Source organism: Capricornis sumatraensis, chromosome 19 (assembly GCF_032405125.1).
Source record: "Capricornis sumatraensis isolate serow.1 chromosome 19, serow.2, whole genome shotgun sequence".
NCBI lineage: Eukaryota > Metazoa > Chordata > Mammalia > Artiodactyla > Bovidae > Capricornis > Capricornis sumatraensis.
The window spans coordinates 12,887,775-12,911,636 of record NC_091087.1 but is presented as its reverse complement, the minus strand read 5'-3'; the positions used below and the strand labels follow the sequence as shown (position 1 = coordinate 12,911,636).

The 23,862-nt window shown below is 40.8% G+C and overlaps 1 protein-coding gene across 3 annotated transcripts in view; it reads left to right on the top strand.

Annotated features, from left to right (window-relative positions):
- Positions 1–23,862, top strand: part of LRRC28 (leucine rich repeat containing 28) — a 200,994-nt gene that overhangs the window by 125,487 nt on the left and 51,645 nt on the right. For all 3 annotated transcript variants that reach the window (XM_068991153.1, XM_068991151.1, XM_068991152.1), the window contains exon 7: positions 12,618–12,720. In XM_068991153.1, the coding sequence (XP_068847254.1) occupies positions 12,618–12,720 (103 nt within the window). The remainder of the gene's footprint in view (positions 1–12,617; positions 12,721–23,862) is intronic.

The following is a 23,862-nucleotide window of genomic DNA, read 5'->3' as shown; positions in this document are numbered from 1 at the left end:
TCTGTGTGACCCCATAGATGGCAGTACACCAGGCTCCCGTCCCTGGGATTCTCCAGGCAAGAACACTGCAGTGGGTTGCCACTGCCTTCTCCAATGCATGAAAGTGAAAAGTGAAAGTGAAGTCGCTCAGTCATGTTCGACACTCCGCGACCCCATGGACTGCAGCCAACCAGGCTCCTCCATCCATGGGATTCTCCAGGCAAGAGTACGGAGTGGGCCGCCATTGCCCTCTCCTAACCCCCTTCAGTTCACTTCAGTTCAGTTGAGTCAGTCAGTCATGTCAACTCTTTGCGACCCCATGAATTGCAGCACGCCAGGCCTCCCTGTGCATCACTGTCTCCTGGAGTTCACTCAGACTCACGTCCATCGAGTCCGTGATGCCATACAGCCATCTCATCCTCTGTCATCCGCTTCTCCTCCTGCCCCCAATCCCTCCCAGCATCACAGTCTTTTCCAATGAGTCAACTCTTCGCATGAGTTGGCCAAAGTACTGGAGCTTCAGCTTTAGCATCATTCCTCCAAAGAAATCCCAGGGCTGATCTCCTTCAGAATGGACTGGTTGATCTCCTTGCAGTTCAAGGGACTCTCAAGAGTCTTCTCCAAACCACACTTCAAAAGCATCAATTCTTCAGCGCTCAGCCTTCTTCACAGTCCAACTCTCACATCCATACATGACCACTGGAAAAACCATAGCCTTGACGAGACGGACCTTAGTCGGCAAAGTAATGTCTCTGCTTTTGAATATGCTATCTAGGTTGGTCATAGCTTTTCTTCCAAGGAGTAAGCGTCTTTTAATTTCATGGCTGTAGTCACCATCTGCAGTGATTTTGGAGCCCCCAGAAATAAAGTCTGACACTGTTTCTACTGTTTCTCCATCTATTTTCCATGAAGTGATGGGACTGGATGCCATGATCTTCGTTTTCTGAATGTTGAGCTTTAAGCCAACTTTTTCACTCTCCTCTTTCACTTTCATCAAGAGGCTTTTTACCTCCTCTTCACTTTCTGCCATAAGGGTGGTATCATCTACATATCTGAGGTTATTGATATTTCTCCCGGCAATCTTGATTCCAGCTTGTGTTTCTTCCAGTTCAGCATTTCTCATGATGTACTCTACATATAAGTTAAATAAGCAGGATGACAATATACAGCCTTGACGTACTCCTTTTCCTATTTGGAACCAGTCTGTTGTTCCGTGTCCAGTTCTAACTGTTGCTTCCTGACCTGCATACAGGTTTCTCAAGAGGTAGGTCAGGTGGTCTGGTATTCCCATCTCTTTCAGAATTTTCCACAGTTTGTTGTGATCCACACAGTCAAAGGCTTTGGCATAGTCAAGAAAGCAGAAATAGATGTTTCTCTGGAACTCTCTTGCTTTTTCCATGATAACAGCAGATGTTGGCAATTTGATCTCTGGTTCCTCTGCCTTTTCTGAAACCAGCTTGAACATCTGGAAGTTCACGGTTCACGTATTGCTGAAGCCTGGCTTGGAGAATTTTGAGCATTACTTTACTAGTGTGTCCGATGAGTGAAATTGTTTGGTAGTTAGAGCATTCTTTGGCATTGCCTTTCTTTGGGATTGGAATGAAAACTGACCTTTTCCAGTCCTGTGGCCACTGCTGAGTTTTCCAAATTTGCTGGCATATTGAGTGCAGCACTTTCACAGCATCATCTTTCAGGATTTGAAGTAGCTCAACTGGAATTCCATCACTTTCACTAGCTTTGTTCATAGTGATGCTTTCTAAGGCCCACTTGGCTTCACATTCCAGGATGTCTGGCTCTAGATGAGTGATCACACCATCATGATTATCCGGGTTGTGAAGCTCTTCTTTGTACAGTTCTGTGTATTCTTGCCGCCTCTTCTTCATATCTTCTGCTTCTGTTTGGCCCATACCCTTTCTGTCCTTTATCGAGTCCATCTTTGCATGAAATGTTCCCTTGGTATATCTCATTTTCTTGAAGAGATCTCTAGTCTTTCCCATTCTGTTGTTTTCCTCTATTTCTTTGCATTGATCACTGAAGAAGGCTTTCTTATCTCTTCTTGCTATTCTTTGGAACTCTGCATTCAGATGCTTATATCTTTCCTTTTTTCCTTTGTTTTTTGCCTCTCTTCTTTTCACAGCTATTTGTAAGGCCTCCCCAGACAGCCATTTTGCTTTTTTGCATTTCTTTTCCATGGGGATGGTCTTGATCCCTGTCTCCTGTAAATATCACAAACCTCAGTCCATAGTTCATCAGGCACTCTATCTATCAGATCTAGGCCCTTAAATCTATTTCTCACATCCACTGTATAATCATAAGGGATTTGATTTAGGTCATACCTGAATGGTCTAGTGGTTTTCCCTACTTTCTTCAGTTTAAGTCTGAATCTGGTAATAAGGAGTTCATGATCTGAGCCGCAGTCAGCTCCTGGTCTTGTTTTTGTTGACTGTATAGAGCTTCTCCATCTTTGGCTGCAAAGAATATAATCAGTCTGATTTTGGTGTTGACCATCTGGTGATGTCCATGTGTAGAGTCTTCTCTTGTGTTGTTGGAAGAGAGTGTTTGCTATGACCAGTGCATTTTCTTGGCAAAATTCTATTAGCCTTTGCCCTGCTTCATTCTGTATTTCAAGGCCAAATTTGCCTGTTATTCCAGGTGTTTCTTGACTTCTTACTTTTGCATTCCAGTCCCCTATAATGAAAAGGACATCTTTTTTGGGTGTTAGTTCTAAAAGGTCTTGAAGGTCTTCATAGAACCATTCAACTTCAGCTTCTTCAGCAGTACTGGTTGGGGCATAGACTTGGATTAATGTGATATTGAATGGTTTGCCTTGGAAACGAACAGAGATCATTCTGTCGTTTTTGAGATTGCATCCAACTACTGCATTTTGGACTCTTTTGTTGACCATGATGGCTACTCCATTTCTTCTGAGGGATTCCTGCCTGCAGTAGTAGATATAATAGTCATCTAAGTTAAATTCACCCATTCCAGTCCATTTTAGTTCGCTGATTCCTAGAATGTTGACGTTCACTCTTGCCATCTCTTGTTTGACCACTTCCAATTTGCCTTGATTCATGGACCTGACATTCCAGGTTCCTATGCAATATTGCTCTTTACAGCATTGGACCTTGCTTCTATCACCAGTCACATCCACAGCTGGGTATTGTTTTTGCTTTGGCTCTATCCTTTCATTCTTTCTGGAGGTATTTCTCCATTGATCTCCAGCAGCATATTGGGCACCTACTGACCTGGGGAGTTCCTCTTTCAGTATCCTATCATTTTCCCTTTTCATACTATTCATGGGGTTCTCAAGGCAAGAATACTGAAGTGGTTTGCCATTCCCTTCTCCAGTGGACCGAGACCTCTCCACCATGCCCGCCCGTCTTGGGTGGCCCCACAGGGCATGGCTTAGTTTCATTGAGTTCGACAAGGCTGTGGTCCTAGTGTGATTAGACTGACTAGTTTTCTGTGAGTATGGTTTAAATGTGTCTGCCCTCTGATGCCCTCTTGCAACACCTACCATCTTAGTTGGGTTTCTCTTACCTTGGGCTTGGGGTATCTCTTTACGGCTGCTCCAGCAAAGCGCAGCCCTGCTCCTTACCTTGGATGAGGGGTATCTCCTCACCGCTGCCCTTCCTGACCTTCAACGTGGGATAGCTACTCTAGGCCCTCCTGTGCCCGCGCAGCCACTGCTCCTTTGACGTGATGTGGCTCCTCCCATCCACTACCCCTGGCCTCGGGCTGGGGGTTGCTCCTCCCGGCCACCACCCCTGGCCTCGGAAGTGGGGTGGCTCCTCTCAGCCATCTCCCCACCCCCAACCTCGAATGCAGGGTGGTCCTCCCGGCCACCGCCTCTGACCTCGGACGCAGGGTGGCTCCTCTTGGCCGTTCCTGCGCCATCACAGCCTGGCACTCTCGGCCACTGCCCTTGACCTTGGACGTGGGGTAACTCCTCTTGGCCACCGCCCTTTGGACATGGGGTCCTCCTGGCTTCTGCCCCTGCCTCCGACGTGGAGTAGCTCCTCTCGGCCGCGTGGTATCTCCTCTCAGCTGCAGCTGCCTGCGCTTAGTGCGCCGGTCGGTCGACCTGGGAAGGGCACAAAACGCAGGCCCAATTGGGTCTGGCCCTCTGAGGACTACCCGAGTGCCTGAACCTAAGCGGCTTAGACCTGGGAGGTGCATGCAGCCCACGGTCGGCCTCGGACGGTTGCCGGCAGAGCAACCTAGATCCTGAGCTGTGTGTGCCGCGAGCGGGGGCAGGCCCAGGGTGGCTTAATTGTATGTAATTATTCAATATTTTTTGGTTTATCATGTTTCCATTATGGCTTGCAGTTGTGATTATCTTTTATTTTCTTCTTTGACTGTTGATTGTGAAAACTGATAAATGTCTTTTACTGTTATGATTACGTAATTTATTATTTATGTATTTATTTAATTATGTAATTTATTTATTATTTAATACCATTGTATTATGATTAGCCAACAGATAATAATAGAATTCTATATCACTAAAACTACCATTTAATAGAAAAACGTGATATCACTTTTAAAATCTAGATGCACATCAGAATTAGCTTGGAATTTTTTTGAAAACTATTGAGTGCCCAGGTAGTATTTTTTTCTCCAAAACTCCAGATGTGATTCTAAGAGCAGTGACATCTAAAAACAACTGGACTGTATGATGATCTTTTGCTTTCATCTAGTTTTACTTTTTCTATTTCATATTCAGTGCTCTCATTTCATTATTTTCCAGTTTCTCTCTTTGTTGTTGTTGTTGTTCAAGACTTTATCTTATAGGAGAAAAGATTTCGTGAGTGTTGTGTGTGTGTGTATACTATGTACAGTATATTTTAGGAAGCGAGTTTTTGTTTAGCTAAAAAATTTGACATTTTTAGCTCCACTTGTTTGACTAAGTTTTAATGTAATGCTTTAGTTCAGTTCAGTTCAGTTGCTCAGTCATGTCCGACTCTTTGCAACCCTATGAACTTTAGCACACCAGGCCTCCATGTCCATCACCAACACCCAGAGTTCACTCAAACTCATGTCCATTGAGTTGGTGATGCCATCCAACCATCTCATCCTATGTCATCCCCTTCTCCTCTCGCCTTCAACCTTTCCCAGCATGAGAATCTTTTCAAATGAATCAGCTCTTCACATCAGGTGGCCAAAGTATTAGAGTTTCAGCCTCAACATCAGTCCTTCCAATGAACACTCAGGACTGATCTCCTTTAGGATGGACTGGTTGGATCTCCTTGCAGTCCAACGGACTCTTGAGAGTCTTCTTCAACACTACAGTTCAGAAGCATCAATTCTTCGGCACTCAGCCTTCTTCACAGTCCAACTCTCACATCCATACATCACCACTGGAAAAACCATAGCCTTGACTAGACAGACCTTTGTTGACAAAGTAATGTCTCTGCTTTTTCATATGCTGTCTAGGTTGGTCATAACTTTCCTTCCAAGGAGTAAGTGTCTTTTAATTTCATGGCTGCAGTCACCATCTGCAGTGATTTTGGAGCCCAGAAAAGTAAAGTCAGCCACTGTTTCCACTGTTTCCCCATCTATTTGCCATGAAGTGATGGGACTGGATGCCATGATCTTCGTTTTCTGAATGTTGAGCTTTAAGCCAACTTTTTCACTCTCCTCTTTCACTTTCATCAAGAGGCTCTTTAGTTCCTCTTCACTTTCTACCACAAGGGTGCTGTCATCTGCATATCTTAGGTTATTGATATTTCTCCAAGCAATCTTGATTCCAGCTTGTGCTTCCTCCAGCCCAGCATTTCTCATGATGTAATCTGCATAGAAGTTAAATAAGCAGGATGACAATATACAGCCTTGACGTACTCCTTTTCCTATTTGGAACCAGTCTGTTGTTCCATGTCCAGTTCTAACTTTTGCTTCCTGACTTGCATACAGGTTTCTCAAGAGGTAGGTCAGGTGGTCTGGTATTCCCATCTCTTTCAGAATTTTCCACAGTTTGTTGTGATCCACACAGTCAAAGGCTTTGGCATAGTCAAGAAAGCAGAAATAGATGTTTCTCTGGAACTCTCTTGCTTTTTCCATGATCCAGCGGATGTTGGCAATTTGATCTCTGGTTCCTCTGCCTTTTCTAAAACCAGCTTGAACATCTGGAAGTTCACAGTTCATGTATTGTTGAAGCCTGGCTTGGAGAATTTTGAGCATTACTTTACTAGCATGTGAGATAAGTGCAATTCTATGTTAGTTCTAATTTATAGTCAATCAAAACTTTGATGTCGTTCCATTTATTCTGGCATCTAATCTACTAGACTTTTAATTGCTAAAGTCTAGAAAGCCTATTATTTTAGTGATTAAAAAAAAATTGAATGAGGCTTGAAACTTCTGTTCCAATTCTGAGAAATGCTATGTTGTTAAAGAGGGAAAAAAAAGGCAAGAAAATAACGTGTGATACAATATTATTAACTAAAGTAGAGAGTTTGTTTAAATTTCACAGAATTTTATGCTAGTTTCCATTATTTGTTCTCATACCTTATTCAAGATTCCACATTGTATTTAGTTGCACTGAACAGCTTCAGCTGTATGCAACAAATTCTGGTTCTTTTTGTTTTTACTCTGTTACAAATATTTTCTAATTTTCCTTGTTATAACTTCTCTATCTGAGAAGTTTAAAAGCATCGTTTAAAAGTGGATGTTTAATATCCAGATGCATGAGGTTTGTAAGTTATCCTTGATATTAATTTCTCATTTAAATGCTTTCTTGTCTGCAATCACCCTCTGTGTTTTTTCAGTCTTTTAACTTTATTGAGGCTTTCAATGGCTAAGTCAAAGGTCTCTGTTGGTAAATGTCACATTGCACTTGAAAGTATATGGGTTATTTTCAAATATGTTTTGGTATTGATTTCTAACATAATTCCACAGTGATAAGAGAACAAATTCTGTATGATTTCAATACCTTTAGACCATGAAATTTTTACACCTTATGTTATCCCTGAATATGTTCCACTGTCTTCTGGTTTATAGTCTATGGAAAGTTGAATAGAATTTTTCTCTTGCTATTGTGTGGAAATTACATAAATCTTAATTATGTTGAATTGGTTCACTGTGCTTTTCAGGTCTACTTTATCCTTCTACTTTTCTGTCTATTCATTCTCTTGATTTTTGAGAGTTTGATACTGAAACTGTAACTAAGTATCCTAATTTATCTACTTAAAAATTATTGTAATATATAGTGAACTATATGCAACTTTGTTCTGTATTTTCGAAATCTCCTGTAAACTTATGACCCTTTTGTAATCTAGAAAAGAAAAAGAAAAAAATACATGTTCAAACTAAGGCTCTGCTCATAAGTGAAAGAATAGACACATAAGATATTGACAATTCACACACAAAAAATGCAAAAATGACCCTCGTATTGAAAAATGTTCACATCAATAATAAGAGAAATACAAATTGAGAATGACAAAATGTTTTAAATAAGACAGCATGTTTTAGAAGTTGATGAGACTGTGGGAAAGCCAATGCTTTCATACATGATGAAGAGAATGCAAACTGGTGTAAGTCCTCTGGAGGGAAATACCAAGGACTCTATACACGTATTTACCTTTTGGCCCAGCAGGTCCACTGCTTAGAATGTATACTGAAGGTACACTTGCAACAATGGAGTTGAATATGTATGCATGGGTTGGTATTATATACATATGCTTTGTAAATCTGCCTACTTACGGATCCTAGAAGCAGTGGCACTCTTATAGTAAGGGGCACATCTCGCACTCAGATGTTGGTTTCTAGATGCCATACCCCAGAATTTAAATAAATTTACTTTAATTCCATTCCTTTAATTAAAGGAGTTAAAGCTCCTTGGAGAAGTAATTGATTTCAGGACTAGTGCAGGGAAAGTACAATTTGAACTTGGAATATCTTTTGCTCCTGGAAAGTATGACGATACTCATAAAAGGATGATAACTTGTTTAAAGAATGAAAAGACCAATTTTAAGTGTTCCTAGGTGCCAAAACTGGAACATTTTACCCAACACAATAAACAACAATGGTAGTGGGTTTTTAGTCCTTAAAATAAAATAAATGTCCTTGAATCCATACCAATATAAACATCAAATAAATGGGGGAGGAAGGATCATTCTTCCTTACATAAGAATTCCAATTAATAAATGTAGACAGAAAGATGGTAATTGAAAATCATGTAAGTAAATACTATGCTATAATTGTTACAAACAAGATCCATTGATGAATGGTAAAATTAATGGGCAAAGTTCGGAGAAGGAACAGGATATTTAGTTTAGAGTTGTAGTAATCTGAAGACTTGACCTGGAGTTTCTGGAGGTGCTTCCAAGACTGTTTACTCACACGGATATTGGCTGGAGGTCTCATTCTTCTCCAATAAAGCTGCTTTAGGGCCTTCATGAAAAAGGAGCTGTCTTCCTGAAGAAGTGATCCAAGAGAAACAGCAACGATAGAGCCACAATGCCTTTTGTGACTTACTCTGAAATCACAAAATCACACAGCAGAAATCTATTCTGTTTGCTCAGTTCAGTTCAGTTCAGTTCAGTCACTCAGTTGTGTCTGACTCTTTGCGACCCCATGGCCTGCAGCACACCAGGACTCCCTGTCCATCACCAAATCCCAGAGTTTACTCAAGGTCATGTCCATTGAGTCAGCAATGCCATCTAACCATCTCATCCTCTGTCATCCCCTTCTCCTCCCATCTTCAATCTTTCCCAGCATTGGGGTCTTTTCAGATGAGTCAGTTCTTCCCATCAGGTGACCAAAATATTGGAGTTTCAGCTTCAGCATCAGTCTTTCCAAAGAATATTCATGACTGATTTCCTTTAGAATGGACTGGTTGGATCTCCTTGAGTCCAAGGAACTCTGGAGTCTTCTCCAACACCACGGTACAAAAGCATCAGTTCTTCGTTGCTCAACTTTCTTTATAGTCCAACTCTCACATCCATACATGACTACTGGAAAAACAATAGGTTTGACTAGACAGACCTTTGTTGGCAAAGCAATGTCTCTGCTTTTTAATATGCTGTGTGGGTAAGCGTCTTTTAATTTCATGGCTGCAGTCACCATCTGCAGTGATTTTGGAGCCCCCCCAAAGTAAAGTCTGCCACTGTTTCCACTGTTTCCCCATCTATTTGCCATGAAGTGATGGGACCGGGTACCATGATCTTCGTTTTCTGAATGTTGAGCTTTAAGCCAACTTTTTCACTCTCCTCTTTCACTTTCATCAAGAGGCTCTTTAGTTCTTCACTTTCTGCCATAAGGGTTGTGTCATCTGCACATCTGAGGTTATTGATATTTCTCCCGGCAATCTTGATTCCAGCTTGTCCTTCATCCAGCCTGGCATTTTGCATGATGTACTCTGCATATAAGTTAAATAAGCAGGGTGACAATATACAGCCTTGATGTACTCCTTTCATGATTTGGAACCAGTCTGTTGTTCCGTGTCCAGGTCTAACTGTTGCTTCCTGACCTGCATACAGATTTCTCAAGAGGCAGGTTAGGTGGTCTGGTATTCCCACCTCTTTCAGAATTTTCCATAGTTTATTGTGATCCACACAGCCAAAGGCTTTGGCATAGTCAGTAAAGCAGAAGTAGATGCTTTCCTAGAACTCTCTTGCTTTTTTGATGATTCAGCAGATGTTGACAATTTGATCTGTGTTTCCTCTGCCTTTTCTAAATCCAGCTTGAACATCTGGAATTTGATGGTTCAGATACTGTTGAAGCCTGGCTTGGAGAATTTTGAGCATTACTTTACTAGCGTGTGAGATGAGAGTGCAATTGTACAGCAGTACTTTGAACATTATTTGGCATTGCGTTTCTTTGGAATTGGAATGAAAACTGACCTTTTCCGGTCCTGTGGCCACTCCTGAGTTTTCCAAATTTGCTGGCATATTGAGTCCAGCACTTTCACAGCATCATCTTTTAGAATTTGAAGTAGCTCAACTGGAATTCCATCACCTCCACTAGCTTTGTTCGTAGTGATACTTCCTAAGGCCCACTGGACTTTGAATTCCAGAATTTCTGACTCTAGGTGAGTGATCACACCATCGTGATTATCTGGGTCGTGAAGGTCTTTTTTGTATAGTTCTTCTGTGTATTCTTGCCACCTCTTCTTAATATCTTCTGCTTCTGTTAGGTCCAGACCATTTCTGTCCTTTATCGAGCCCATCGTTGCATGAAATGTTCCCTTGGTATCTCTAATTTTCTTAAGGAGATCTCTAGTCTTTCCCATTCTGTTGTTTTCCTCTATTTCTTTGCATTGATCGCTGAAGAAGGCTTTCTTATCTCTCCTTGCTATTCTTTGGAACTCTGCATTCAAATGGGTATCTTTCCTTTTCTCCTTTGCTTTTCACTTCTTTTCTTTTCACAGCTATTTGTAAGGCCTCCTCAGACAACCATTTTGCCTTTTTGCACTTCTTTTTCTTAAGGGTAGTCTTGATCCCTGCCTCCTGTACAATGTCATAAACCTCTGTCCATTGTTCTTCTGGCACTCTGTCTGTCAAATCTAATCCATTGAATCTATTTTTCACTTCCATCGTATAATCATAAGGGATTTGATTTAGGTCATACTTGACCTAAATCTAGTGGTTTTCCCTACTTTCTTCAATTTAAGCCTGAATTTGGCAATAAGGCCTTCATGATCTGAGCCACAGTCAGCTCCTGGTCTTGTATTTGCTGACTGTATAGAGCTTCTCCATCTTTGACTGCAAAGAATATAATCAGTCTGATTTCAGTATTGACCATCTGGTGATGTCTGTGTGTAGAGGCTTCTTTTGTTGTTGGAAGAGGCTATTTGCTATGACCAGTGCGTTCTCTTGGCAATATTCTGTTAGCCTTTGCCCTGCTTCATTCTGTACTCCAAGGCCAAATTTGCCTGTTACCCCAGGTATTTCTTGACTTCCTATTTTTGCATTCCAGTATTCTGTTTATTAGATATCTTAAAGCCACCACTGGGAAAGGGCATCTCTAGCCTAGTAATTCTTTTTTCTAAGAGTTCCCACTTCCCCTTTTGTTGTCAGTTTCCATTGCTTCCAGTTTTGGTTCCTCTTTGTGTAACTTGCCCCAGGGCTAATCCTGGGCAAGATTACTGTGATAAGATTTGTAGTGGAAAAGAGAAGGTAATGTTCAGCATTTCCTACCCTCATGCATGACAAACCCTTCCTTACTTCAATCTTATATTATGCACCTCCCACTTTATGTAATAAATTGTCCAGAACCCACCTGTGAAACCATGACTTAGACAAGCCTCTCTAATAGCAATGATCATGTTGTATTACAGTTAACCATTTTTCATGCTTGTCCTCAATATCATATTCATATCTGAATCCCCAAGGCCTACCATAGTGCCTAAAAGATCCCTAGTGGGTAAATGGGTTTTCTTTTGAAACGTAAGTATGCTTAAGAACCTTAAATTAAAGATGCTAATTTAGCTATCTGGGCCTTTGTCTATCCTAACTTTGGAAGGACAGGGGAAAAGAGAGCTCCTTCAGCCTATTTCCTGTTTTCACAAGCAGATACTCTAGGGTTTGCTACCCCTTTACCCAGCTTTATTGTTGTTCTGTCCCTAAGTTGTGTCTGATTCTTTGTGACCCTAGGGACTGCAACATGCCAGGCTTTCCTGTCCTTCACTATCTCCCAGAGTTTGCTCAAACTCATGTCCCTTGAGTCAGTGATGCCCAGCTACCTGTGGGAGACTTCTGGAGTCGCCCTCTTTCTGCATGCTTGTTCCTCCTGCAGATTCTTCTCTTTGGGCTCCCTTTCTCATCTCTTCCTATTCCTGGTATAAACCCATTCCCACCCCGGCTCCCTGGCCTGCAGGTCTTGTCCATCCAGCTGCACCCTACACCTCACTGAAGACTGGGATAGGATTCCCTCTGCTGCTTCCTCTCCCTGCCGCCGTGGGCAGTTCCACCCATTCCTACATCAGCTGGCTTCTGAGGCCCAGCCCAGCCAGGGCCTGATTGATCCCCAGCTCTCCATCATGCCTTCTATCATCTTTCTGCCAAGGGGAGGTGAGACACAGTAAATCTTGATATTGGGGCAGAACTAGACATCATTTGGGCTGACTTGCCAATTTAGTTCGTATGACACTTTTTCCTATGGAGAAAAATGAAACTAAATAAATGACCTATAAAAACTTAATAAATAAATATAAATTTTTTATTATCCCTGGGTCAAGAAGATCCCTTGGAGGAGGAAATGGCAACTGACTTCAATATTCTTGCCTGGGAAATCCCACAGACATAGGAGCCTGGTGGCCTATAGTCCATTGGGGTTGTGAAGAGTCAGACATGACTGAGGGACTAACACTTTCATAACAAGCTTAATAAATAGAAGTTGTTCATTAAAAGTCATAGAATTTTTATATGGAAAGGAAATCTGATAATATTCCATTACCAGTTCTCATTTTACAGTTTAAATACTCAAAAGTTCAGGTGGGTTGAGTAATTTTTTTCAATAGTCATGTTTTCTGGTAGAATCTCATATTACAGCTGACTTAATTTCACACCTGGGTCAATCTGCAACATTTTTTCTTCCAGCGTAGAAATTTTGAATTATTCTAACATTATTTATTAAATTTCATGTTTCTCATTATATTGGTATATATTATAAGAATCATAGCACTTTTCTTTCTAACCCAGATTTAGGTCGATCTCGAGAACTTCAATATGTGTACGTGGATAACAACATTCATCTGAAAGGCTTGCCATCCTTTCTGTACAACAAAGTCATCGGGTGCAGTGGGTAAGGTTGATTTCACATTTTATACTAATACTCAGTTCTTTTGCTAGCTTTATTTCTACTTCAGTACTTAGCCCTGATAAAACTCAAAAATAGATGTATGACTTTTGATAATCCTGTTCAATTTTGTTTTGAGATTTAACATGCTAAACCAAGTATCCTTAGAAACCAAAAATATTGAACAAGCAATTAGGATATTTTATTTTGAGTTTAGTTAGTAAGTTATAAATTTGGTCAATTATTTGTTGTTTTCCAGGTAAAAGAAAAATTAATTCATGCATACCATTATAAACTCAGTAGTATCAGTCACAAATACTGGAGGAATCAGTGTTAATGTAAAAGTTTTTCTTTTCCTTCCATTGCAGTGACAATTTTACTACACTGGGACTTTACCAATTGAAAATATTTACAGCTTGACAATTTGAAATAGTCCCTCAGTACAAATCATGATTCCAGCAACCAAAGCAGATGTTTCAGTTAATAGGAAATGAAGAACTTTTATTTTCAGGACAGCAGTAATCTTTCCTTCTCAGTTAGGCTTTTAGAAAGATAATGTCAGCTTCTCCTTCTATAGCAGTGAGACAGAAGCACCCTGAAGTGGTTCCCAGAGTGGCATGGGCTTAATACGGGACAGCTCAGCTGCCAGTCCAGCTTTTGACTGGCCTCACTTTCCTCACTTAAGCAGCCACAGGATACTTTGAACACCTCAGAGGCTACTTAGCCAGCATGTCGACTCTCTCTTTATAATTTCAAACATCCTGAATAACTTGACTCATACTCTATATATTTCTGGCAAGAAAAGGGATGACAGTAAGCCTGTACATAGAGACAGCCATTCCCCTGCTGGCCTGGCTCCAGGGGATGGGCCCTGAGCAGTGATTGCTCCAGAGAGGGTAATCCTAGAAGTTGTGGCCTTCCCCTAGGAAAAATTATGCACTTGTTATCTTGGAAGAGCCCTAGATGAATTCAGTGTCTGTGCAGGCTGATGAAATATAAGCCCAGAGATATATTCCAGAACTTTCTGTGAAGAACAGATAGTAGAATATGTGGTAGAGTTTTTAGCTCAGTGATTTTTCTGCAGCTGATCATATCTCAGCTGTGCTACTACTCACTCATTAATCCTAATACGTTCTTAAAATATCTATAATATAGCCTAATTTTTCCAAGTGGTGAGCAAAATACCCTCAGTCACCAAGATGCATGTAATGATGCAAGCAGGCTCCAAGGCTGAAGGCAGTTTTTTCTGCACCAAAGCCTTCAGAGACTGCACTGTAATATGATCTAAAATTTCTACCATAATAAAGGAATAGCTCTTACTTGAGATAAAGAGTAAGTGTTTTTTTGGTGTTTAGATATAGCTGTTACTGACTGCCACAAGGTTCTATTTGTGCCGAGTTGAGAGATACATATTTCCTTGTATTTCTTTTTAATTTTTGGCCACACCGTATGACTTGCAGGATCTTAGTTCCGTGACCAGGGATTGAACCTGGGCCCATGGCAGAGAGAACACTGAGGCCTGACCACAGAACCACCAGGGAATTCCACCCCTGACCCCTGTGCTTTTTAAAAATATATTTTCATTGTTGACTTGGCATCTGTGGCACAATTAGTGAATTTTATGAGAGCTTCACATCTTTGAGAAAATAAAGAGTAAGGCAAAATATGCCAATTATTAGCAGATAGCCTACACTTTTTATTATTATTGGCATATTCCTTTGGTAGTAATAATAAGATAAAATTATTAAAAGGAAAGTTATCAAGCAATCAGTTTTCTAATTTTAGTGGATTTTGGAGTGTTGGCAGTCCCATGTGCCAATAAAATGTGATCCAAAAGGTATTTTTAATCTATCGGTTTAACTCAGAATGCATTTTGTATAGAAGCAGTATTGGTGGTTATACTTCTAGCCAGTTCATTAAATGGTCATTTAATCCATTTGCACCCTGAAAGTTATACTTACTTATAAAATATTTCTATGCAAAAACGTATTCAAAATTCTAATGTTGTTCAGTTGATTAGTTGTGTCTGACTCTTTGTGACCCCAGGGACTACACCACACCAGGCTTCCCTGTCCTTCACCATCTCTGGAGCTTGCTCAAACTCATGCCCATTGAGTCAGTGAAGGCATCCAACCATCTTGTCCTCTGTCATCCCCTTCTCATCCTGCCTTCAGTCTTTCCCAGCATCAGGGTCTTTTCTAATGAGTCGGCTCTTTGCATCAGGTATCAAAGTATTGGAGCTTCAGTTTCAGCGTCATTTCTTCTAATGAATAATCAGGTTTGAATTCCTTTAGAATTGACTGGTTTGATCTCCTCGCAGTCCAAGGGACTCTCAAGAGTCTTCTCCAACACCACAGTTCAAAAGTATCAATTCTGCGTCACTCAGCTTTCTTTATGGTCCAACTCTCATATCCATACATGACTACTGGAAAAACCAAACCTTTGACTAGACGGACCTTTGTTGACAAAGTAATGTCTCTGCTTTTTAATATGCTCTCTGAGTTTGTCATAGCTTTTCTTCCAAGGAACAAGCGTCTTAATTTCATGGCTGCAGTCACCATTGGCTGTGATTTTGGAGCCCAAGAAAATAAAGTTTGTCACTGTTTCCACTGTTTCCCCATCTATTTGCCATGAAGTGATGGGACTGGATGCCATGGTCTTTGGTTTTTGAATGTTGAGTTCTAAGCCAGCTTTTTCACTCTCTTCTTTCACCTTCATCAAAAGGCTCTTTAGTTCCTCTTCTCTTTCTGCCATAAGAATGCTTTTATCTGTATATCTGAAGTTATTGATACTTCTCTCAGGAATATTGATTCCAGCATGTGCATCACCCAGCCCAGCGTTTCTCATGATGTAGTCTGCAAAGTGAAATAAGCAGGGTGATGATATACAGCCTTGATGTACTCCTTTCCCAATTTGGAACCAGTCTATTGTTCCATGTCTGGTTCTAACTGTTGCTTCTTGACCTGCATACAGGTTTCACATGAGGCAGCTTTGTAAAGTGGTCTAGTATTCCCATCACTTGAAGAATTTTCCAGTTTGTTGTGATCCACACAGTCAAAGGCTTTACTGTAGTCGGTGAAGCAGAAGTAGATGCTTTTTCTGGAATTCTCTTGCTTTTTCTATGATCCAACAGATGTTGGTAATTTGATCTCTGTCTGGTTCCTCTGCCCTTTGTTTTTTCAGATTTTATTTTATTTTTACTTTACAATATTGTATTGGTTTTGCCATACATCAACATGAATCCACCATGGATGTACACGTGTTCCCAATCCTGAACCCCCCTCCCACCTCTCTCCCCATACCATCCCTCTGGGTCATCCCAGTGCACCAGCCCCAAGCATCCTGTATCCTGCATCGAACCTGGACTGGCGATTCGTTTCTTATATGATATTATACATGTTTCAATGCCATTCTCCCAAATCATCCCACCCTCTCCCTCTCCCACAGAGTCCAAAAGACTGTTCTTTACATCTGTGTCTCTTTTGCTGTCTTACATACAGGGTTATCATTACCATCTTTCTAAATTCCATATATATGCATTAGTATACTGTATTGGTGTTTTTCTTTCTGGCTTACTTCACTCTGTATAATCGGCTCCAGTTTCATCCACCTCATTAGAACTGATTCAAATGTATTCTTTTTAATGGCTGAGTAATGCTCCATTGTGTATATGTACCACACCTTTCTTATTCATTCATCTGCTGATGGACATCTAGGTTGCTTCCATGTCCTGGCTATTATAAACAGTGCTGCGATGAACATTGGGGTACACGTGTCTCTTTCAATTCTGATTTCCTCAGTGTGTATGCCCAGCAGTGGGATTGCTGGGTCATAAGGCAGTTCTATTTCCAGGTTTTTAAAGAATCTCCACACTGTTCTCCATAGTGGCTGTACTAGTTTGCATTCCCACCAACAGTGTAAGAGGGTTCCCTTTTCTCCACACCCTCTCCAGCATTTATTGCTTGTAGACTTTTGGATAGCAGCCATTCTGACTAGAAACCACGACCTCATTGTGGTTTTGATTTGCATTTCTCTAGTAACGAGTGATGTTGAGCATCTTTTCATGTGTATGTTAGCCATCTGTATGGCTTCTTTGGAGAAATGTCTATTTAGTTCTTTGGCCCATTTTTTGATTGGGTTGTTTATTTTTCTGGAATTGAGCTGCAGGAGTTGCTTGTATATTTTCTAAAACTAGCTTGATTGTCTGGCAGTTCTCAGTTCACGTACTGTTGAAGGAGAATGGCTTGGAGAATTTTGAGCATTACTTTGCTAGCGTGTGAGATGAGTGCAGTTGTGTAGTAGTTTGAAAATTCTTTGACATTGCCCTTCTTTGGGATTGGAATGAAAACTGACCTTTAGTCCTGTGGCCACTGCTGAGTTTTCCAAATTTGCTGGCATATTGAGTACAGTACTTTCACAGCATCATATTTTAGGATTTGAAATAGCTCACCTGGAATTTCATCACCTCCACTAGTTTTGTTCGTAGTTATGCTTCCTAAGGCCCAGTTGACTTTGCACTCCAAGATGTCTGGCTCTAGGTGAGTGATCACACCATCGTGGATATCTGGGTCATTAAAATCTTTTTTGTATAGTTTTTCGCGTATTATTGCCAGCTCTTCTTAATCTCTTCTGCTTCTATTAGGTCCATACCATTTCTGTCCTTTATTATGCCCATCTTTGCATGAAATATTCCCTTGGTATCTCTAATTTTCTTAAAGAGATCTCTAGTCTTTCCTATTCTATTGTTTTTCTCTATTTCTTTGCATTGTTTACTGAGGAAGGCTTTCTTATCTCTCCTTGCTCTTCTTTGGAACTCTACATTCAGATGGATACATCCTTCCTTTTCTCCTTTGTTGTTCGCTTCTCTTCTTTTCTCAGCTATTTGTAAGGCCTTCTCAGATAACCATTTGCCTTTCTTTTTCTTGGGGATGGTTTTGATCACTGCCTCCTGTACAGTTTTTTGAACTTCCATCCATAGTTCTTCAGGCACTCTATCAGGTCTAATCCCTGTTCCTCACTTCCATTGTATAATCATAAGTGGTTTGATTTAGGTCATACCTGAATGGCCTAGTAGTTTTCCACATTTTCTTCAATTTAAGTCTGAATTTTTCAATAAGGAGTTTGTGATCTGAGCCACAGTCAGCTTCTGGTCTTGTTTTTGCTGACTGTATAGAGCTTCTCTGTCTTCAGCTACAAAGAATATAATCAATCTGGTTTCTGTATTGACCAAATACTGGTATTTCAGTATCTGGTGATGTCCATGTGTAGAATAATCTCTTGTGTTGTTGGAAGAGGGTGTTTGCTATGACCAGTGTATTCTCTTGGCAAAACTCTAGTCTTTGCCCTGCTTCGTTTTGTACTTGAAGGCCAAATTTGCCTGTTACTCCAGGTATCTCTTGACTTCCTATTTTTGCATTCCTGTCCCATATGAAGAAAGTTCAGTTCAGTTCAGTCGCTCAGTCGTGTCCGACTCTTTGCGACCCCATGAATCGCAACACGCCAGGCCTCCCTGTCCATCACCATCTCCCGGAGTTCACTCAGACTCACGTCCATTGAGTCCATGATGCCATCCAGCCATCTCATCCTCGGTCGTCCCCTTCTTCTCCTGCCCCCAATTCCTCCCAGCATCAGAGTCTTTTCCAATGAGTCAACTCTTCGCATGAGGTGGCCAAAGTGCTGGAGCTTCAGCTTTAGCATCATTCCTTCCAAAGAAGATGGAGAAGCTCTATACAGTCAACAAAAACAAGACCAGGAGCTAACTGTGGCTCAGATCATGAACTCCTTATTACCAAATTCAGACTCAAATTGAAGAAAGTAGGGAAAACTGCTAGACCATTCAGATAGAACCTAAATCAAATCCCTTATGATTATACAGTGAAAGTGAGAAATAGATTTAAGGGCCTAGATCTGATAGAGTGCCTGATGAACTATGGACGGAGGTTCCTGGCATTGTACAGGAGACAGGGATCAAGACCATCCCCATGGAAAAGAAATGCAGAAAAGCAAAATGGCTGTCTGGAGAGGCCTTACAAATAGCTGTGAAAGGAAGAGAGGCGAAAAGCAAAGGAGAAAAGGAAAGATATATGCATCTGAATGCAGAGTTCCAAAGAATAACAAGAAGAGATAAGAAAGCCTTCAGCGATCAATGCAAAGAAATAGAGGAAAACAACAGAATATGAAGAAAAGGACATCTTTTTTTGGTGTTAGTTCTAGAAGGTCTTGTATGTCTTCATAGAACAGTTCAATTTCAGCTGCTTTGGCATTCGTGGTTGGAGCATAGACTTGGATTGCTATGACATTGAATGGTTTATCTTGGAAACAGAGATCATTGTGTCATTTTTGAGATTGCACCCAAGCACATCCAGGCATTTTGGACTCTTTTGTTGACTGTGAGGGCTACTCCATTTATTCTAAGGGATTCTTGCCCACAATAGTAGATATAATGGTCATTTAAATTAAATTCATACATTCTGGTCCTTTTTAGCTCACTGATTACTAAAATGTCAAAGTTCACTCTTGCCATCTCCTATTTGACTACTTCCAATTTGCCTTGATTAATGGGACCTAACCTTCCAGGTTCCTATGCAATAGTGTTCTTTACAGCATCAGACTGTACTTTCACCACCAGTCACATCCACAGCTGGGTGTTGTTTCCACTTTGGCTCAGCCTCTTCATTGCTTCTGGAATTATTTCTCTGCTCTTCTCCAGTAGCATATTGGGCACCTACCAACCTGGTGAGTTCATCTTTCAGTGTCATCTCTTTTGCCTTTTCATACTGTTCATGGGGTTCTCAAGGCAAGAATGCTGAAGTGGTTTGCCATTCCCTTCTCCAGTGGACCACATTTTGTCAGAACTCTCCACCATGATCCGTCCATCTTGGGTGGCCCTACATGGCGTGGCTCATAGTTTCTTTGAGTTAGTCAAGGCTGTGGTCCATGTGATCAGTTTGGTTAGTTTTCTGTGATTGTGGTTTTCATTCTGTCTGCTCTCTGATGGATGAGGATAAGAGGCTTATAGAAGCTTCTCGATGGGAGGGATTGGCTGTGGGGAAAACTAGGTCTTGCTGTGGTGGCACAGGCCATGCTCAGTACATCTTTAACCCAATTTTCTGCTGATGAGTGGGGCTGTGTTCTCTCCCTGTAGTTTGGCCTGAGGCCAAACTATGGTGGCGGTAATGGTGACCTTCTTCAAAAGGACTTACGTCAGCATGCTGGAGCTCCCAGGATTGTTGTGTTCAGTGCCCCTGACCCTGCTGGAGGCCATTGTCAACTCACACCTCTGCCAGAGACTCCCGGACACTCACAGGCAAGTCTGGCTCAGTCTCTTGTGGGGTCACTGCTCCTTTCTCCTGAGTCCTGGTACACAGAAAGTTTTGTTGTGCCCTCCAAGAGTCTGTTTCCCCAGTCCTGTGGAAGTTCTATAATCAAATTCTGCTGGCCTTCAAAGTCAAATTCCTGGGGGTTCTCAGTCCCTTTGTGGGATCCCCAGGTTGGGCAATCTGTTACGGGCCATAGAACTTTTGCAACAGTAGAAGAACTTCTTTGGCATAGTTGTTCTCCAATTTGTGAGTCACCTGCTTGGCGGCTCGATAGTGGAGCTATTGGTGACCTCCTCCAAGAGGACTTAGGCCACGTGCCACGCCTCCCAGACCTGCTGCACGAGAGCCCCGTCCCCGTGCAGGTCACTGCTGACCCGTGCCACCTTAGGAGGCGTTGAAACACTCAAAGGCAGGTCTGGCTCAGTCTCTTGTGGAGGTCACTGTTCCATTCCTTGGGTCCTGGTGGGCACAGGTTTTGTTGGTACCCTCCAAGCATCTCTGGCGGGTCTTAGATTTGATTTTAATGCAGTTGTGCCCCTCCTACCATCTTACTGGGGCTTCTCCTTTGCCCTTGGGTGCATGGTATCTTTTTTTGGTGGGATCCAACATTCCCCTGTCGACGGTTATTCAGCAGCCATCGAACTCTAATACGTGGTAACTATTGAAGTCTTAACAACAGAATTAAGGAGCTCCCTTCTTTTATCTCTTTTGTCTGTTGTATATATTGAAAGGGAGTCTCCCATTCCAAGTCAAAGGAAGGGTGGTTTGGGAAAAGAGGGGCGAGGTGAAGAACAAGCTTCTAAGGTAAACCTGTTGTAAAGGACATTAGGGTGTCGGAGGCCTAGGAAGTGTACCTCTTGATTCTGAATGAGGATTGTGGTTCAGTTGTTTATTCAGTGCATATTTTTGAGCAGCTCCTCTGTTTGGTTATTCTCTAGGCAGTGGCCATACGGTGTAGGAGCAGCTCCTCCTGCCTTTGTGGACCTCATAATCTAACCAGGGATCCAAATGAACAGTCAGTAGCTAAACATACCTGGCGCTGATTCTTTCCAAGGAGATGGTATTTAAGCTGAAAACCGAAGAATCTCACACTGTTTTCCACCACCATCACATGCTCCTTCTAGCCCAGGAATCGGTCTAGGATAAAGAACATACCAGCTCCTGCTGTACTGTGCTTTCCCTGAAACAATCATTTTACCCTTTTCTGATTAACAGTCAAAGAAAACTGGAGCAAAATGAGTACAGCTTTAGGGATCTGTGGCATGATATAAAAAAGTCAGATATATATATAGATAGATAGGTATGTATATATGTGTATAAAATTCACATCACAGAAGGAAAATAGAGAAGCAAGTGTAAAACATATAAAAAGGTATAAAAATAGCAATTAACAAACATTGCACAGTTTCAAGAATTCTCAGAAGTCTCATAAAATTATATTTGATATTCATAGAAATATGAATAAAGGTAGCTTCTGCTTATTTCATGTTTGTTTATTTGCCAAATAATTATTGAACATTAAGTAGCAAGTCAGCACTGTGCTAACAGTTGTAGAAAAGATCATTTAGATATTTATCCTAATATAAAAGATAACTACCCTAAGAGAAGAGTAGATAGTGAAAATCTATAGCACAGTGGCTGTTTATGACCTGGTTCTGAAGCCACACACCGGCTTCTCTGTTCTATCCTGTTGGTCACACCGGCTATCCCTGTTTCTTGTGGAGGAGACTTCCAGGAGGGGAGGAGCACGGGAGCCACCCTGGATTGCACTCATGCTCTTTGCTTGTCTCTTAGAAAAATGCGGTTGTTATTTTGTCTGGATTTGTCTTACTACAGAAATAAATGTCTTTATTTCTTTTTCGTTTTACCTCAAAGGAGAAGTCTCTCCCATGGTAGAATTTTATAAAGTGGAATTGGCACATTTGCCTACTCAAAAGACCTATTCCAGACCTATATCAAAAGTGGCCCGGTATCGGGTTTATTTTCTCAGTTGTCTGATTGTATGAGTCAAAGAAAACCAAGTCATTGCTCTGCTTTTTCTTATATAAATAAGCAGTTATAGCTGAGTTTGGGTACAAGTTGGATAAATACTTAGGTTAAATGGTTTGTTAATATAACTGCTGAAGATAACAGAGTTGTCTGATGCATTCCGAATTCTGAGTTAAATCCACGTACTAGAAAATATCCTTTGGATTACAGTGCATTTTTGTGTAGGGGCTGCCTACATACCCAAAACAAGCAATATTAGATACTTAAATCACACCTCCATGGGACAGGCACAAAGCAGCCTAACTACAGATTGAAAAAAAGTAACAAAACTGAGGTACAATTTGAGCTATCACTCAAGAGTTTGCAGTTCGATTCCAATGCAATTATTAATTGCTTATTTAAAAATTACTGACATTCCTTCTAAGATTTAGAAGAATTTAACAGAATTCAGAGTATCCACAATATAACTTTCCAGATGTCCAGGGTGCAGTCTAAAATTGCATAACATTTGAAGAATAAAGAAAATATTACCTAGTGTCAAGGAAAGTAAAAACTTTACTTGATGAGCTTAACACGGAATGGTATGAGAGGAAAAGTCAGTGAACTTGGAAGGTAGATCAATAGAAAAGATTCGATCTGAAGAACACGAGAAAAGATTGAAGACAAGCATGAGCTACAGCATCGCTGGGAAACTGACAGACAACGAAAACACCTGAGAGGAAATGGGGCAGAAATAACAACAAAGTTTGAACAAATCTTGTCCAAAAACTTGCCAAATATGATTAAGCATATAAATTTACATTTTCAAGAAACTAAGTGAACTCTAAGCAATATAGATTACAAAAATAAACCATGCCCAGGCAAAGCTGCTGAAAACCAAACATAAAAAGAAAATCTTGAAACCAACCAGAGAAAAATGACAAACTACATACGAAGAAATAACTCAAAAGAATGTTGCCTTCAAATTTTGAAGGCCAGGAAACAGTAGAATGATATTTTTAAAGTGCCAAAGAAAAAAACAGTCAACCTAGCAACCAGCAAAAATATCCTTCAAAAATGAAAGTCAAATAAATGTGTTCCCAGATGGAACAAAACTAAGTCTTGAAGAGACTGTGCCAAGAGGACAGATGCTTTATCCAAATCAAGGCTTATTCTATCAGGGTGGCATAGCTTCTTTCCTTCCCCATATTCACTTCTCCCCTTTCCTTTTAGCTTGTTTTTTTTTTTTTTTTTTTTTTGCTAAAAAGGGTTAATCTGGTATCAGTTCCCTCAATAATGAGCATGTGGATGACAGTATATTTTCTGAAGTATACAGTTCAGTCATTTGGGTTCTTTTGGTTAGGGGATTTAAACTAATTCTTTACTCTCAACACTTTGGTCGGTGGAGTGATAATTTGAAAATGCATATGAATTAATTTGCTACATCACATACATGTTTTGGAGCATAATCTTAGTGGCAAAATTATGCTACTGTTCATTTATCTTGTTGAGGTTTACATGTTGAGTGGCAGCTGTGAAAACATTGAATTGAAAAGGAATTGTGATCATTGTTATAAATTGTCTGTGTAACTAAGCCAAGGGTCCTGACATTTGTAACCGATTTCAATTCAGTTTTTAAAGCATTTCTTTATTTATTTAACTGTCTTGGGTCTTAGTTGTAGCATGTGGGATCTAGTTCCCTGACCACGGATCGAACCCGGGCTCCCTGCATTGAAACGTGGAATCTCAGCCACTGGATCACCAACTCATTATAATAACCAACCCACTTAAGGATCTGAATCTAATCTTTTTTGTAACCAAGCATTCATTCTAAAATAATAAAAACTATTGAGTTAGAAAT